The sequence below is a fragment of the Bos grunniens genome, chromosome 6, assembly GCF_055505025.1.
Source record: "Bos grunniens cultivar Pamir isolate PY7600 chromosome 6, Bosgru_T2T1.0, whole genome shotgun sequence".
NCBI classification, from domain to species: domain Eukaryota; kingdom Metazoa; phylum Chordata; class Mammalia; order Artiodactyla; family Bovidae; genus Bos; species Bos grunniens.
This window is the reverse complement of record NC_141170.1, coordinates 22,627,418-22,643,305: the sequence shown is the minus strand read 5'-3', so window position 1 is coordinate 22,643,305 and position 15,888 is coordinate 22,627,418. Positions and strand designations below refer to the sequence as shown.

Genomic DNA, 15,888 nt, shown 5'->3' with positions numbered 1-15,888 from the left:
GAATGAAATCTTGCCATTTCTGCCAACGTGGATGGACCTAGAGGGCATTATGCTAAATGAAATAAATCAGACAGACAAAGACAAATACTCCTTGATCTCACTTATATGTAGAATCTAGAAAATCAAAACAAATGAACAGCTATATTTAACAAAACATAAGTAGAGTCATAGATACAGAGAAGAAACAGGTGATTGCCAAACGGGAATGAATTAGAGGGAGGAGAGAAATAGATGAGGGATATTAAGAGATAAAGACTTCCAGGTGCACAGAATTGTGTGAGTCGTGGGTATGAAATGTACAGTGTGGGGAAAAGAGTCAATAACTATGTAATATCTTTGTATGGTGAGATATTTGTTAATTAGATATCATGGTTATTGTTTGATAGGAGTATGAAATCTCCTTGCTGTGTAACTGGAACTAACAGTGTTGTAGTTTGTTCAATGTACTTTAAAATGAACAAACAAACACACTTTTAGAAAAACAGAGATCGAGGAGGGTGGAGGGAGGGGGAATTCAATGAAGGCCAGTGCAAAGGTACAGACTTGCAATTACAAGATGAATAAGTACTAGGGATATAATGTACAATATGACAAATACAATTAATGCTGCTTTATATCATTTTTGAAATGTGTTGAGAGTAAATCCAAGAGATCTCATCCCAAGGGGGAAAAATATATATTTTTCTATTTCTTTAATTTGGTATCTGTATGAGATAGATGTGAACTAAACTTACTACAGTAATCATTTCATGATGTATATAAATCAAATCATTATACTGTACACCTTGAACTTATATAGTGCTGTATGTCAATTATATCTCAGTAAAACTTGAAGAAAAAATTAAGGTGAAATAAATATTTCTTTAGTTAAAAAAGCCAAGATAACTTGTTAGCAGGCCTGTTAAAAAAATATTTATTTTATTTATTTGGCTGTGCCAGGTCTTAACTGCGACACAAGGACGTGTGAACTCAGCAAGTTGTGGCATGTGATCACCTAAGTTGCAGGATGTGGGGTCTCGTTCCCTGACCAGGAATCGAACCTGGGCTCCCTGCAGTGGGAACATGGCGTCTCAGCCACTGGGCCACCAGGGAAATCCCTTAGCAGACCTTTCCTACAAGAATTGTTGAAGTTTTAGAGGTAGAAGGAAAATCGTGTATCTGTAAGAAAGTTGGATCTACACAAAATAATGAAAATCACGAGAAATGCAAATGAATGAATGAATATGTGAATGAATAAAACTATTTTATTTCTGTTTCTTTAAAGATAAGTTATTTAAAGATGATTAACCATTAGAGAGATGACTTGTGACTCCACCAGTTAGAACATGGTAATGGTTAAGTGGGGAAACAACTTCAACTTTCTGCTTGATCTTGTCATTTGTTAAATACAAAGAAGGCTGAGCACCAAAGAATTGATGCCTTTGAACTGTGGTGCTGGAGAAGACTCTTGAGAGTCCCTTGGACTCTCAAGGAGAGAGATCGAACCAGTAAATCCTAAAGGAAATCAACACTGAATATTCATCGGAAGGACTGATGCTGAAGCTGAAGCTCCAGTACTCTGGCCACCTGATGTGAAGAGCTGGCTCATTGGAAAAGACCCTGATGCTGGGTAAGATTTAACGTAGAAGGAGAAGGAGATGACCGAGGAGATGGTTGGATGGCATCACCGACTCAATGGACATGAGTTTGAGTAAGCTCCAGGAGATAGTGAAGGACAGAGAAGCCTGGCATGCTCCAGTCCGTGGGGTCATAAAGAGTCAGACATGATTTAGTGACTGAACAACAACATATTTGTGTCAATGAGCACAGAACTATCCAAATAATTCAGTGTGGCTCTGGTAGCGTACACAACAATAATTCACTCCATATGCAAAGTTAATAGTGCAGTTGGGTTGGGTTTAATTCAATCACTGATGAATTATATGTGATGAACCATGGTTCCTTATACCTGGCTGGTTAGTTCCATAGCACACTGTGGTATAGAGCAGAAAGAGGTATAAGAAAAAGAAGAACTAGTCAATACAGCAACTTTTTAATGGTCTTTATTATATAAAATGCTTTGTTGACCACAGGCAACTTATGTTTTGCTGCTAGAAGAACCCCACAGTCTCACAGAGCTCAGCTATAAATTCTTCCTCTGAGCTCACTTTTAGTAATGTATTTAAGAAAATTTATACTCAAGTCATCTCATTTTTTTCTAAATCAAACTCAAAATCTGCATCCCTTTTCTATTAAATGTTGACTCCACTAGGTGGAGGCATTTGCTCAGTTTTGTGGTTCAGAGGAAAGTAGCCTGGGATAGAGAGTAAAGTGAGCAGGGGAACAAGTCAAGAAAGAGCCCTGGCAAGCCCTGCTGCTTTGCATTGTCTTCACTTGGCAAATGTACCCATATTGCTACACAGGTTTCAGTATTTGCTTTTAGTGTTTAGCAAAGCAAAGTAGTCAGGTTTTCCACGTTGATAGTATCTGAATTTTTTATTTTGTTTGAGTAGTTTGAACTTTAAAATAGCCACTGTGGGTTGAATAGATTATTAACCATGAATTAAGTTTTCTCATTTTAATTCTGCTAGACAGAAAGTGAAGAAGAACTAAAGAGCCTCTTTTTTTTTATTTAATTAATTTTATTTTTAAACTACATAATTGTATTAGTTTTGCCAATATCAAAATGAATCCACCACAGGTATACATGTGTTTCATCAAGAGCCTCTTGATGAAAGTGAAAGAGGAGAGTGAAAAAGCTGGCTTAAAGCTCAACATTCAGAAAACTAAGACCATGGCACCTGGTCCCATCACTTCATGGCAAATAGATGGGGAAACAGTGGAAACAGTGGCTGACTTTATTTTTTTGGGCTCCAAAATCACTGCAGATGGTGACTGCAGCCATGAGATTAAAAGATGCTTACTCCTTGGAAGGAAAGTTATGACCAAACTAGACAGCATATTCAAAAGCAGAGACATTACTTTGCCAACAAAGGTCCGTCTAGTTAAGCCTATGGTTTTTCCAGTGGTCATGTATGGATGTGAGAGTTGGACTATAAAGAAAGCTGAGCTCCTAAGAATTGATGCTTTTGAGCTGTGGTGTTGGAGAAGACCCTTGAGAGTCCCTTGGACTGCAAGGAGATCCAACCAGTCCATCCTAAAGGAGATCAGTCCTGGGTGTTCATTGGTAGGACTGATGCTAAAGCTGAAACTCTAATACTTTGGCCACCTGATGGGAAGAGCTGACTCATTTGAAAAGACCCTGATGCTGGGAAAGATTGAGGGCAGGAGGAGAATGGGATGACAGAGGTTGAGATGGTTGGATGGCATCACCAACTCAATGGACATGGGTTTGGGTGGACTCTGGGAGTTGGTGATAGACAGGGAGGCCTGGCGTGCTGCAGTTTATGGGGTCGCAAAGAGTTGGATATGACTGAGCAACTGAACTGAACTGAACTGAACTGAGACAGTTCTTGCATTCAGCAGTGATGTATTAAGTGAGGGTCTGTAACAATAAAATAAATGCTATTTTCACGATATTACAGACATTTTCTGTTTAATTAAGATGGTAATATAAGGGATAATATAAAATGTTAATATACATGTTGTTATATAATACTTAGGGGTTTCCTAGGTGGCACTAGTGGTAAAGAGCCCACCTGTTACTACAGGAGATGTAAGAGACATGGGTTTGGTCCCTGGCTCCAGAAGATCCCCTAGAGGAGGGCATGACTACCCACTCCAGTATTCTTGCTGGGAAAATTCCATGGACAGAGGAGCCTGGTGGGCTAGTGTCAATAAGGTCACACAGATTCAGACACAACTGAAGCGACTTAGCATGCATGCACAGACAAGTAATACTTAAGCCTTTATATCAGTAACTTCTGGTAAAATATCACCTCTTCAATGGGGAGATGCTTGTCTCTTTTGAATATGCTATGCAAGTAACAGAAATGTGTGTGACAATTTTTAAAATAACTGAAATATAAAAGGTCCAGAGAATTGTAGGGAAATATATATATATATATATATATATATATTTTTTTTTCTTTTCAGTTTGAAGCTTTTTGTGGTCATCTTGGGTTTCTACTTCTCTGTTTTTATTGGTACCGACATTATATGGAAACAATATCCTTCTACTCAAATAGGAAATTCATCTGCTCTGTGCTTTGTATTTGAAGTTATAATGCCCCATGTCATCAGTTAATTGACTTCAAGGAAGTAGCTCTCTGAAGTATTGAACTTTCTGAAAGCAATCCAGTTTTCTTTTTTGTGCAGTTGCTTTTTATAAAGTCTTTTTTGTGTAAATACTATTGTCTTGTATAAATACTATTGTCTCTAAGTTTTATTGTTTTAAGGATACTTTATTAATTATCTACAGCTCTTCTCATAAATTGATTAAAAACATAACAGACTTTTGTCTTTCAGTCCCTTAGAGAAAATTTAGTGCATGATGTTATTATCATTTTTTTGTCCCATCTTACATCTCTGGGAAATGGATGACAAATCAGATGTTTATAAAATTACTATTGGAAAGAATTCCAACTTTTCATGTCTAACATATCTTGTCTCATTTAAATAACACATTTGCTTTTTCATTTGAAACAGTTATTCCGTATACATTGATAAAACATCTCATTCATCCACAAACCTAACAATCAATCTTCTTTTCAGGATGAAGGTCTGGCCCGCCAGTTGGTGGAGCTAGGCTACCGAGGTACTGGAGAGGTGGTGAAAAGAGAAGATTTTGAAGCAAGGAAGGCAGCTATAGAGATTGCAAGGTTGGCTGAAAGAACTCAGAAAAAGTAAGTGTCCATGTTCCAAACTGATTTTATATTACATCGTAGAGTCTGTGAAAAAAATCCAGTTTTGTTGGCATTGTGGTAATTTAGAAGCACTGGTTGGAACCGGTAGAATTTGGAATATTCTAAGCATGTGTTGTGCAGATCAGGGATTGGAGGAACTGTGGTATGGTTGCAAGAAAGCCACAGGCAACTGTGAGCTACTAATTTAAAAAATATCGATACTGAAATATGGTCATCATACCAATAAAGTCCTATTAAAACACAATTCTATATAATTGGCTTTACACAAAAACTACGAGTGATTTTTGCCTTTGTACTTTTGAGGCCTGTTAATCTTTGGCTTTATTTACATTCTCACGTTTTTGTAAATACTAATTCACTGGATTCTATTAGCAATCACTGGCTTTTGTTAATGTGACTCATACCTGGTTATATGAAATGTGAATTTAATAAAATACATTAAATGTATTAGGAAAGAGAGGTACATCTAAAGTGAATAAACAAGTAAGACAATTTGAAAAAGACTTGATAAGTAATTACCTATTTTCTTTTTAAAAGTTAATGCTTAAGTTGTAAATGCTGGAGAAGATAATTACTTCGAAATTGGTATATTATTCTTGCTGTTGTTTAGTCATTAAGTCATGCCTGACTCTTTCTGACCCTATAGACGTAACCTGCCAGGCTCCCCTGTCCATGGGATTTCCCTAACTATGGTTGATTCTTGTTGATGTTTGACAGAAAACAACAAAATTCTGTAAAGCAATTATCCTTAAAAAACAAATAACTTAAAAAAAAAGAATACTGTATCTTCCCGACCCAGGCATTGAACCCACATCTCTTGCATTGGCAGGCGAAGTTTTACCACTGAGCCACCAGGGAAGCCCACATTATTCTTAGGTAACATTTAAAAAAATACCCAGTAATTACGAGTAGAAATCTCCCATGGATTTGCTATCAAAGTAACATTTGGTAGTGGACTGTGAATCCGTTCTGGAAATGTGCAGTTTTAATGGATCTTTCCATTGAAGTAGTGGTTCTTGTACTTCAGAACCATAGAATATTGGAATTTAATATGCTGACATTCAGTAATATATTAGTCTTCTATTGCTGTCATAACACACTGCCACAAACTGAGTGGCTGAACACTACACTAATGTATTTCTTCATCGTCCTATAGGTCAGAAATCAGAGTACAGTGGCTTGGATGGATTCTCTGCACTCTGTATCACAAAGTTGAAATCGTGGTGTTGGCTAGACTGAGTTCTTTTCTGGAGACTCTGAGAATGAATCTGCTTCCACACTCATTTGGGGCTTCTGTGATAGCTCAGTTGGTAAAGAATCCGCCTGCAGTGCAGGAGACCCCTGTTCGATTCCTGGGTCAGGAAGATCTGCTGGAGAAGGCTACCCACTCCAGTACTCTTGGGCTTCCCTTGTGGCTTAGCTGGTAAAGAATCCGCCTGCAATGTGGGAGACCTGGGTTCGATCCCTGGGTTGGGAAGACGCCTTGGAGAAGGGAAAGGCCATCCACATACGGGATGGGCCCCACATGTTTCCTCTTGCCCCATGTGGGAGTTCCTTTGTTCCCTTCTCTGCCCAGGTCCATTGTCGTGTTATTGGCAGCAGCGCCAGCAGAGTCTGGACACCAAACATGTCCTGTACCTATTATGCTGAGGATCACTTTGAAAATATGTGTGAACATCTGCCTGCCTGCCAACTGGTACCGACTTGAAAACACATGATTCTACGATGAGATTATCTTAGTTAGCTTCTCTAATGTGTGGGCAAGAAGCCCCATGCAGATCACAACCCTATTCTCCAGCAATCATAGAGCACTCATCAGCAGCAAGAGTATGTCACTTTCTTAGAATAGTTTCATGGATAAAAGTGGCCGGTTAAAGATATTGGGAGAGAGTATTTTGCTGGAAGAAAGCACAAGGTTGAAACAAATTCCTTAGTTGTTTGCTTCACAAATACTCATAGACAACTGTGCTGCCCTAGGTGTTATGCTAGGTACGGGGGCTGTTATAGAAGAGTTATTAGTCCCTGCCCTCCAGAAAACTGAGGGCTGGATAAAGAAAAGACAGTGATGTTGCTGGTGGGAGTATACATTGGGAAATAGTTTGGTGGTTCTTCAAATAGTTACCATATGACCCAGTAATCCCACTCCTAAGTGTATATCCAAGGGAATTGAACACTTCAGTTCAGTTCAGTTGCTCAGTTGTGTCCGACTCTTTGCGACCCCATGAATTGCAGCACGCCAGGCCTCCCTGTCCATTACCAACTCCCGGAGTTCACTCAAACTCATGTCCATCGAGTCAGTGATGCCATCCAGCCATCTCATCCTCTGTCGTCCCCTTCTCCTCCTGCCCCCAATCCCTCCCAGCATCAGAGTCTTTTCCAGTGAGTCAACTCTTCGCATGAGGTGGCCAAAGTACTGGAGTTTCAGCTTTGGCATCATTCCTTCCAAAGAAATCCCAGGGCTGATCTCCTTCAGAATGGACTGGTTTGATCTCCTTGCAGTCCAAGGGACTCACAAGAGTCCTTTCCAACACCACAGCTCAAAAGCATCAATTGAACACTTAGGTCCACTCAAAAACTTATACACCAATGTTCATAGCAGGATTATTCATAGCAGCCAGAAAAGGGCAGAAACTCCGGGACTTTCCTGGTGGTTTAGTGGTTAAAACTCTGAGCTTTCAGTGAAGGGGGTATGGGTTCAATCCCTGGTCAGGGAACTAAGATCTCACATGCTGCATGGCATGGACAAAAGAGGGAAAAAAGGAAAAAAAAAGGGGAAGCAATCCAAATGTCCATCAACAGATGAATGGATAAAAAATGTAATATACATAGATAACAATGGAATATTATTCAGTCTTAAAAAGGAGTGAAATATTCTTCTCTGCTATGACATGAATAAACTTTGAAAATATTAGATTTAGCAAAGGAGGCAGGTAAAAAAGTTTATAAATTATATAGTCCCATTTATGTAAAGTGTCCACAATTGGTAGATCCATAAGGACAAAAGTAGATTTGTGGTTGTCTTTGTCAAGGTCTGGAAGGAAGAGTGAAAGAAGAATGATTGCCAGTGGGTATGGGGTGTTTTTCTGGGGTGATAGAATGTTCTGGAATTAGATATTGGTGATGGCTGTACAGCTTTGTAACTGTATTAAGAACCATTGAATTGTGGACCTTGGAAGTTTGAATATTGTGGTTTGTGAATTATATCTCAACTTAGGAAGGCAGTTACAACAGAAGGTAACATATGCTATCATAGGTCTCACAGCAACACCCTGAAGTAGTACTAAGTCAAGATTTGAATGTGAACAGGGAAGGCTCTTCTTAAGGCATGTCAGCTGAATTTACTTTTAAAGGGCAAGTAGGAGTCAATGAGGAAGACAAGGGTATGAAGATGGACACACATTCAGTTTGCCTCAATTCATGATAAACTTGCCTTCTTCACAAATCATCCTCTCTACCTCTTTGTCTTAATCTGTGCCTAGTCCCTTGCTAAGATGTCCCACCACGTCCAACCCAAGTTGTACCAACTAGAGGTCACTCATTTCCACATTAACTGGGTTGGTGGCAGTGGTGGTCGTGGGTGGGCTCTGCATTCTCCTAGCTCCCTCAGCCTTTGCTTCAAAGCCCTCTGTGCTTCATTATAACATAAACATCATCTCTCATCCCCCATCCACTGAGATTCATGCCAGCTGGGTAGCTGCAAGGCAGAGACTTTTTGTAAAGGTTGGAAAGAAAGGATGGGATTAGTTTAGCTGGTGTTTACTGAGGTAGCTCCCCTCATAAGTCCTGGAGAATCTCTATTTGTAGTGAGAAGTTCAGTTGATTTCCATGGGTGATAGAGAAAAAGATGTTGACTGTACACAGGTTGAATATTGGATTATTGGGGTCTAGTTAGTAGTTAATATCTGAGTAGTTATATCTCAGCCTGAACACTCTTCTGGATGACCTTGTAAGATTGTCAGTCTCTTAGCTTTGGGCTAGTTTATGTTTTTAGGAGATGAATTAGCTTTTCTTTAAACTGCTTCTGAGATAATGACCTTATTTTTACTGAAATGCAGAATCTGAAACACAGAGGGCATAAATAGTAGCCCTGGAGGAACTGAGAATTGTACTGCTTGGCTGTTGCCATCTTCTTGAGAGACTTTGTGATGCGCCTTTGGGAATTCCTGTAAAGGGAGCTTGACAGGCATCTCAGATGCCGAATATATATGGATCCCTGTGATCTTTCTTGCTGAAATAGAGAGGATATCTGTGGTGATTTGGGCTTCCCAGGTGGCTCAGTGGTGAAGAATTCACCTTTCAATGCAGAAGATGCAGGAGACCTGGGTTCGATCCCTGGGTTGGGAAGATCCCTGGAGGAGGAAATGGCAACCCACTCCAGTATTCTTGCCTGGGAAATCCCATGGGTAGAGGATCCTGGTGGGCTACAGTCCATGGGGTTGCAAAGAGTCGGGCATGACTGAGCACACATGTATGCATAGTGATTTTGGAGAAGGCCCTATATTCTTTTATCCTCAAGTACATCGGGGACTAAATTTAAAAAGTTGGACAAGTCCCCAACCTTTCTTATTCCAACCAATTGTCAGCTTATCATCTGTCCACTATTTCTAAGTGGAGTATGCTTCCTCAATTTATTTTTAAAAATAGGAGTTGGATGTATCTATTAATTGATAGCATACTTTTCCTGAAGATGTTAGATACAAGGTCAAAATTTGTTTTATGATTCACTTTATGATCAAAAGGGAATACCACATGCTAGTGAATTAAATGAATTTCTGTAAGTTTAATGTTTTCTGCTAGTTAACATCTGATTTCTATAAAATGTTTCACCTTTTCACTTTGTTTCAAGTAGTTTATGCTTTTAAAGTCATTCTTGTGCATTTAATAGCGCTCAAGCAAGAAATCTAGTGTTGTGGCTTGTCTGAGATTAGCCTCTCCAGGAAGCAGACAGTGGGGGTCAGAAGAGAGAAGGTTTGCTGGGGAAGGTAACACCTGTGAAAGGGAAAGTGGGAAAGCAGGACTAAGCAGGGTCAGAATCTTCTTTTTTTTTTTTTTAATGTTTATGTATTTATTTGGCTGTGCTGGGTCTTCATCGCTACATGTGGGATCTTCAGTCCTGGTTGCGGCACTCAGGATGTTTTTAGTTGTACCATACAAACTAGTGGTAACATGTGGGACTGAGTTCCTCGACCAGGCATCAAACCAGGGCCTCCGGCGCTGTGAGCGCAGAGTCCTAGCCACTGGACCACCCAGGAAGACCCAGGGTCAGACTCTTTTTTTTTGGCCAGTAAACAACTTAGTCTTTTATTTGCCCAAGGCCAGCTGTTGCAGGCATTGAGGCCCCAAGACTTCCAGAAGGGATGGGGGAGGGGGTGAGCCATCCTGTCTCCCAGGTGCTGCCTGCCCCACCCTGCTTCCTGCAGGAGATGGGAGAGTAGATAGAGGGGATCCTTGCACCATCAAGTATATCCTCAATTTTGTGTGTGTCAGTCGCTCAGTCGTGTCTGTCTCCATGACGTCATGGACTGTAGCCCACCAGGTTCCTCTGTCTAAGGGATTCTCCAGGCAAGAGTACTGGAGGGCCAGACTTCTTGATACCAAAGTTACAAAGACTCTCCCAGCACCTCAGAAAGCTCCAGAGTAAAGGCTGTTTGTTAAAGTTTGGGTGAAGCGTTCAGGCCCTTAGTACCACTTTTGTATTTAGTCATTGCCTGAGGGTTGCCCTCCAAGTGTGATCTCAGCTTGAAACTGAGGCAGATCCTGGAAGGGTTAACAGCTGGAGGCTGTCATTTCAGCATCTTCCCGCAGTCAGGCAGCGAGGCCTTTTTCCAAGGGGTATCTGAGTGCCATGTCCCCATGCCTGCTACGGATCACCCCATGTGACGTATGGATCCATTTTATACTTGCAGGGAGCAGCTCTTCCACAGCACCAAGGGCCTTTCTCCCAGAGAGGTCATTCACAAGAGGAGAGTTAGTGGGATGAGCTACAGTCCCCATCACTGGTGTTGGTTTGGGGGCCAGAGGTGGTTCTCATCATCTCATTCTTCTACTGTTCATCCTGTATCCTCTGTCTTAAGCTGTCACCTCTGTTAGTCTCAACCATAAGATGATGCAGGCCATGGTAATCCTACTGTGCTCATGTTGAAGTTGCTGAATTTCTCATCCTCATTTAAAATTCTGTTAGGAAGTACCAAGAGGTACTTGGGTGGGCCACTCAAGTTTGTCGCTTGTTACTCTTTACCCCCATTCTGTAACAGCAGTGCCATCTCTCTTGCCGATCAGCAAGAGTAACTCTTCACAAGACAATGTCTCTCCATCTTGTTTGCTGGGACGTGGGCACAAGAAACTTAAGAGTGCTCACATGGAAGTCAGAGTTTGTAGTTCAGTGACACACTTGCTGTTTTTCCTGGTGAGAGTATTCTCAAAGACAGCGCCCTATCCTAGAACAATATTGCTTCTGAGCTGGAGATTCAGCTGTGCGTCCTGTGGACTATTCCAAACAGTTTTAGGCTGACGACTTCTGATGGGGCGCTAAGTGATTTGGCCAGAGGATCCCATGATTATGAACTCTCTCCCACACCTTTTTTTTGGTTGTACAGTGGGTTTCCTGGTTGGGGTGCTGTGTTGTATTGGATTTCATGCCTGTGGATTAGGCATTTTGTAGGCACCCAGATAGTGGTGCCAGCTAAGGTCAGGTAGGCAGCAAAAAGCACATTCGTATCAGGAATAGGTAGGTGTTCCCATGGAAATAAATTTTTGTCCTTTCAGGGGACAACAACTGTCAACAAGAGTTCATTGTTCTCCTCGAGGACTAATGCCCTCCCAGAGACTCAACATTGGTCTCTTTTGCTGGAAAATTGGACCTGGAGAAGTAGAGTAGCTAGATCCGCCATAGTGAGTGGGAGTCTGCTGTTGGGTCCTTGATCTGTTGTACTTTGTTGATGTGTCTATCATGCTGATGTTGAGAAGACTGCTGACAAGGCTGAGTGACATCAACTGGCTGAGCCCTTTTGTCTGTTTGGTTGTTTAGTGCATCATTTTTGACGGGTGTTATAAGAATCTTCACACTTGTACTCATTACCCTATATCCATCCATGTGACACCACCTCAGATATTCTTAGTTTCCACCTTTTTTCTTCCCAGTTTCCTGCCCAGCCACTTAGCCCATTCACCATTGCCTATGAGTCTTTGTTTCTCTTTATCCTTATGCCTATTTGTTTTTCCTTATCGTTCTACACAGAGATGTATAGGGATGATCAGGGACTTCTCTGGCAGCCCTGTGGTTGAGACTCTATGCTTCCACTGCAAGGGGTGTGGGTTTGATCCCTGCTTAAGGAACTAGGATCCCACATGCTGGGCAATCAAAAAACAAATAAACGACAAAAACAAAGTAGATGATCAGATGTGTCACTGAAAATTCTGCCTATTGGGAAAACTTTTCTTTCTCACTGTAATTTACAGACATTCCTAGATTTTATGGCTTGAACTGGATTCTCCAGCAAAGGTTTGTTTAAATCCTGATCCCCAGTATCACCAATACCACAGCATGTGACCTTATTTGGGAATAAGATCATTGCAGATATGACCAGTTGTTGTTGTTCAGTCACTCTCTTGTGTCTGGCTGTTTGTGACCCCATAGACTGCAGCATGCCAGGCCCCTCTGTCCTTCATTATCTCCCAGAGTTTGCTCAGATTGATGTACACTGAGTTGGTGATGCTATCTAACCATTTTATCCTCTGCCACCCCCTTCTCTTGCCTTCAATCTTTCCCAGCATTTGGGTCTTTTCCAATGAGTTGGCTCTTCACATCAGGTGGCCAAAGTATTGGAATTTCAGTTTCAGTGTTAGTCCTTCTGATGAAAATTCAGGGTTGATTTCCTTTAGGATTGACTGGTTTGACCTCTTTGCTGTCCAAATGACTCTCAAGTCTTCTCCAGCACCACAATTCAAAAGCATTAATTCTTCAGCATTCAGCCTTCTTGATGGTCCAACTGTCACATCAGTGTGTTACTACTGGAAAAATTAAAGCTTTGACTCTATGGGCTTCCCTGATAGCTCAGTTGGTAAAGAATCTGTCTGCAATGGGGGAGAGCCTGGTTGATTCCTGGATTGGGAAGATCCGCTGGAGATGGGATAGGCTACCTGCTCTAGTATTCTTGGACTTCCCTTGTGACTCAGCTGGTAAAGAATCTGCCTGCGATATGGGAGACCTGTGTTCGATCCCTGGGTTGAGAAGGTCCCCTGGAGAAGGGAAAGGTTACCCACTCCAGTATTCTGGCCTGGAGAATTCCATGGATTGTATTGTCCATGGGGTCACAAAGAGTTGGACACGACAGTGACTTTCACTTTCACTTTGAATATATGGACCTTTGTAGGCAAACTGATGTCTCTACTTTTTTATACACTGTCTAGGTTTGTCATAGTTTTCCTTCCAAGGAGGAAGCATCTTTTAATTTCATGGCTGGAGTCACTGTCCTCAGTGATTTTGGAGCCTAAGAAAATAAAATTATAATCAGTTAACTTAAGATAAGTTTGTATTGAAATTGGGTGGGCCCCTAATCTAGTATGACTGGTGTCCTTATAAGAAGATGGCCATGTGAAGAATCTGCATGCAATGCAGGAGACCCCAGTTTGATTCCTGGGTTGGGAAGATTAGCTGGAGAATGGATAGGCTACCCACTCCAGTATTCTTGGGCTTCCTTCGTGGCTCAGCTGGTAAAGAATCTGCCTGCAGTGTGGGAGACCTGGGTTTGATGTCTGGGTTGAGAAGATCCCCTATAGAAGGGAAAAGCTACCCACTCCAGTATTCTGGCCTGGAGAGTTCTATGGAGTGTATAGTCCATGGGGTCAGAAAGAGTCAGACATGACTGAAAGATTTTCACTTCACTTTCATGTGAAGACAGATACCTAGGGAAAATGCCATGTGACAATTAAGGATTCAAGTGATTACAGATGAAGGAATGGCAAAGATTTCCAGCAAGCCACCAAAAGCTATGAAAAGCAAGAAAAGATTCCCTTAAAGTTTCCAGAGTAAGTATGACCCTGCTGATACATCTTGATGTTTGGATTTTAGCTTCTGAGCCTATAAAGGTGATCAATTTCTGTTGTTTTAAGCCACCCAATTTGCAATGCTTTGTTGTAGTAGCCCTAGGACGCTACTACACTGAGGAAGTCTTTATCTTGAAAAGCTTTGAAGTGGCAGATACCCACAGTTTTTAGGGTTTACTCTGTCTTTCGGAGTGCGTGTGTCTTATAAAAGGTATGTGATGGCCGCCTCTTGTTCATTCTTTCAATCAGTGTGGTGTCACTGGTGGAATTAATCAATGTTATGTTCTGTGGAATGTCCAGTTGGCCCAGATTCCATTGTGAAAGGGGATAGTTACTGTAGCCCCGAGGCAAAACTGTGAATGAGTATTGTTGTTGTTTATTGTGAATTCATTGATTTTGACCCCATTTCCCAATTGGCAGAGAAAAGGACTCACTCACCAAATCAATAGCTATATGCCATGTATCTGAAGTCATAATTTGTTCTAGCAACTCGCACAACAAATGCAATCAATACTATGACTTGAATGAGCTTGTGGTAGTCTACAGTCATTTTCCAGGATCCAGTGTGGGGATTGTGCCAGTTGCTAAGTGTGGCAATCTGAATTAGATGTTTGGATCAATGATCCCTGGGTAGATCAGTAAGCACAGTGGACCTGTTGTAAACTGACCCTTTCGTCAAATGGCCAGGACTCCATCTGTTATCTCCTCCCCACGTGCCTTCACTCTAATAGTGGGACCATGAAGATGCTTTGGATCTCCAGATACCAATCTCAGCTGTGACCCTGCACCCAGTAGTCTATCAGCTGTCTGGGTATTCTCCTTTCTTTAGTGTCTGTTAATCTAAGTAAATGGTTGAAGATCCCTTTGGCAAAGAACAGAGGGACTCATTGCAACAGATACTTGATATTGGGTTACAGGTCCATTCCTCTAGGACAGGGTAACTTCTTCAGTCAGCAGGTTCCTAGTCCAATACTGGATCAGGTATGGATGTTGGGCAAGACGTCCTAACTTCCTACTGTGATGGCTTCCTTCAACCTCAAATAATCAGCTTTGATTTCTTATTGTGATACACATTGAGTAGTACCTTTGTTGACGGAGCATCTGTTTTGCCCCAAGGGATGACATGTTCAACACACCAATTGCATGATTTTCTCCATGTGAGGGTCCTAAGCGGCCACTCTGAGCTTGTTGATCAAGTCCCTGGATTAAGCTCTTTATCTGAGTCTGCAAATTATGATATTGATAAATGCTCAGTATTAACTAGCTTTATATTATAACATCACTGAGATTACATTCTCAATTTTTCCTCCTTTCCTCTTTCCTTCTCTCTGCCTCTCTTTCACTTTTTTTCCTTCCACCAGTCTTTCCCTCCCTCCCTTTCTCTCCAACAAGCAAGTGATTATAGAGGGTGCTGATCTTTTTAGGAATGTCATGTCTATCTATACCTGTCAGCCTATCAGCAAATGTATCCATATTATTATACTTTCAGTTCAGTTCAGTTCGGTCACTCAGTCGTGTCTGGCTCTTTGTGACCCCATGAACTGCAGCACACCAGGCCTCCCTGTCCACTGCCAACTCCCGGAGTTTACTCAAACTCATGTCCATCAAGTTGGTGATGCCATCCAACCATCTCATCTTTTGTCAGCCCCTTCTCCTCCTGCCTTCAATCTTTCCCAGCATCAGGGTCTTTTCAAATGAGTCAGTTCTTCTCATCAGGTGGCCAAAGTATTGGAGTTTCAGATTCAGCATCAGTCCTTCCAATGAACACTCAGGACTGATCTCCTTTAAGATGGACTGGTTGGATCTCCTTGCAATAGTCCCTTTATAGGCAAATTCAAGGATGTCTTCTCAGATTCACCTTACTTGCTTGACTTCTTCTGATGCCTTTAATAGCAATTTGGAATTATCCATTTCTTCAAATATTTCCTACCTTTGACTTTTATTACCTTTAACCTTCCGTTTTCTTCTGTGTTTGCTATTGTCTACTAGCTTTGCTGTATCTTCTCCTTTCTCACTAACTTGGATCTCTCCCAAAGGA

At 41.4% G+C, this 15,888-nt stretch overlaps 1 protein-coding gene across 14 annotated transcripts in view; it reads left to right on the top strand.

The window, feature by feature from the left end:
* Nucleotides 1-15,888, top strand: part of CFAP299 (cilia and flagella associated protein 299) — a 717,854-nt gene that overhangs the window by 12,756 nt on the left and 689,210 nt on the right. For all 14 annotated transcript variants that reach the window (XR_015166126.1, XM_086407554.1, XM_086407557.1 and 11 more), the window contains exon 2: nt 4,654-4,784. Coding sequence is in view for 13 of the 14 variants with exons in the window: in XM_086407554.1 (XP_086263680.1) it covers nt 4,654-4,784 (131 nt within the window). In the remaining variant the exon portion in view is untranslated. The remainder of the gene's footprint in view (nt 1-4,653; nt 4,785-15,888) is intronic.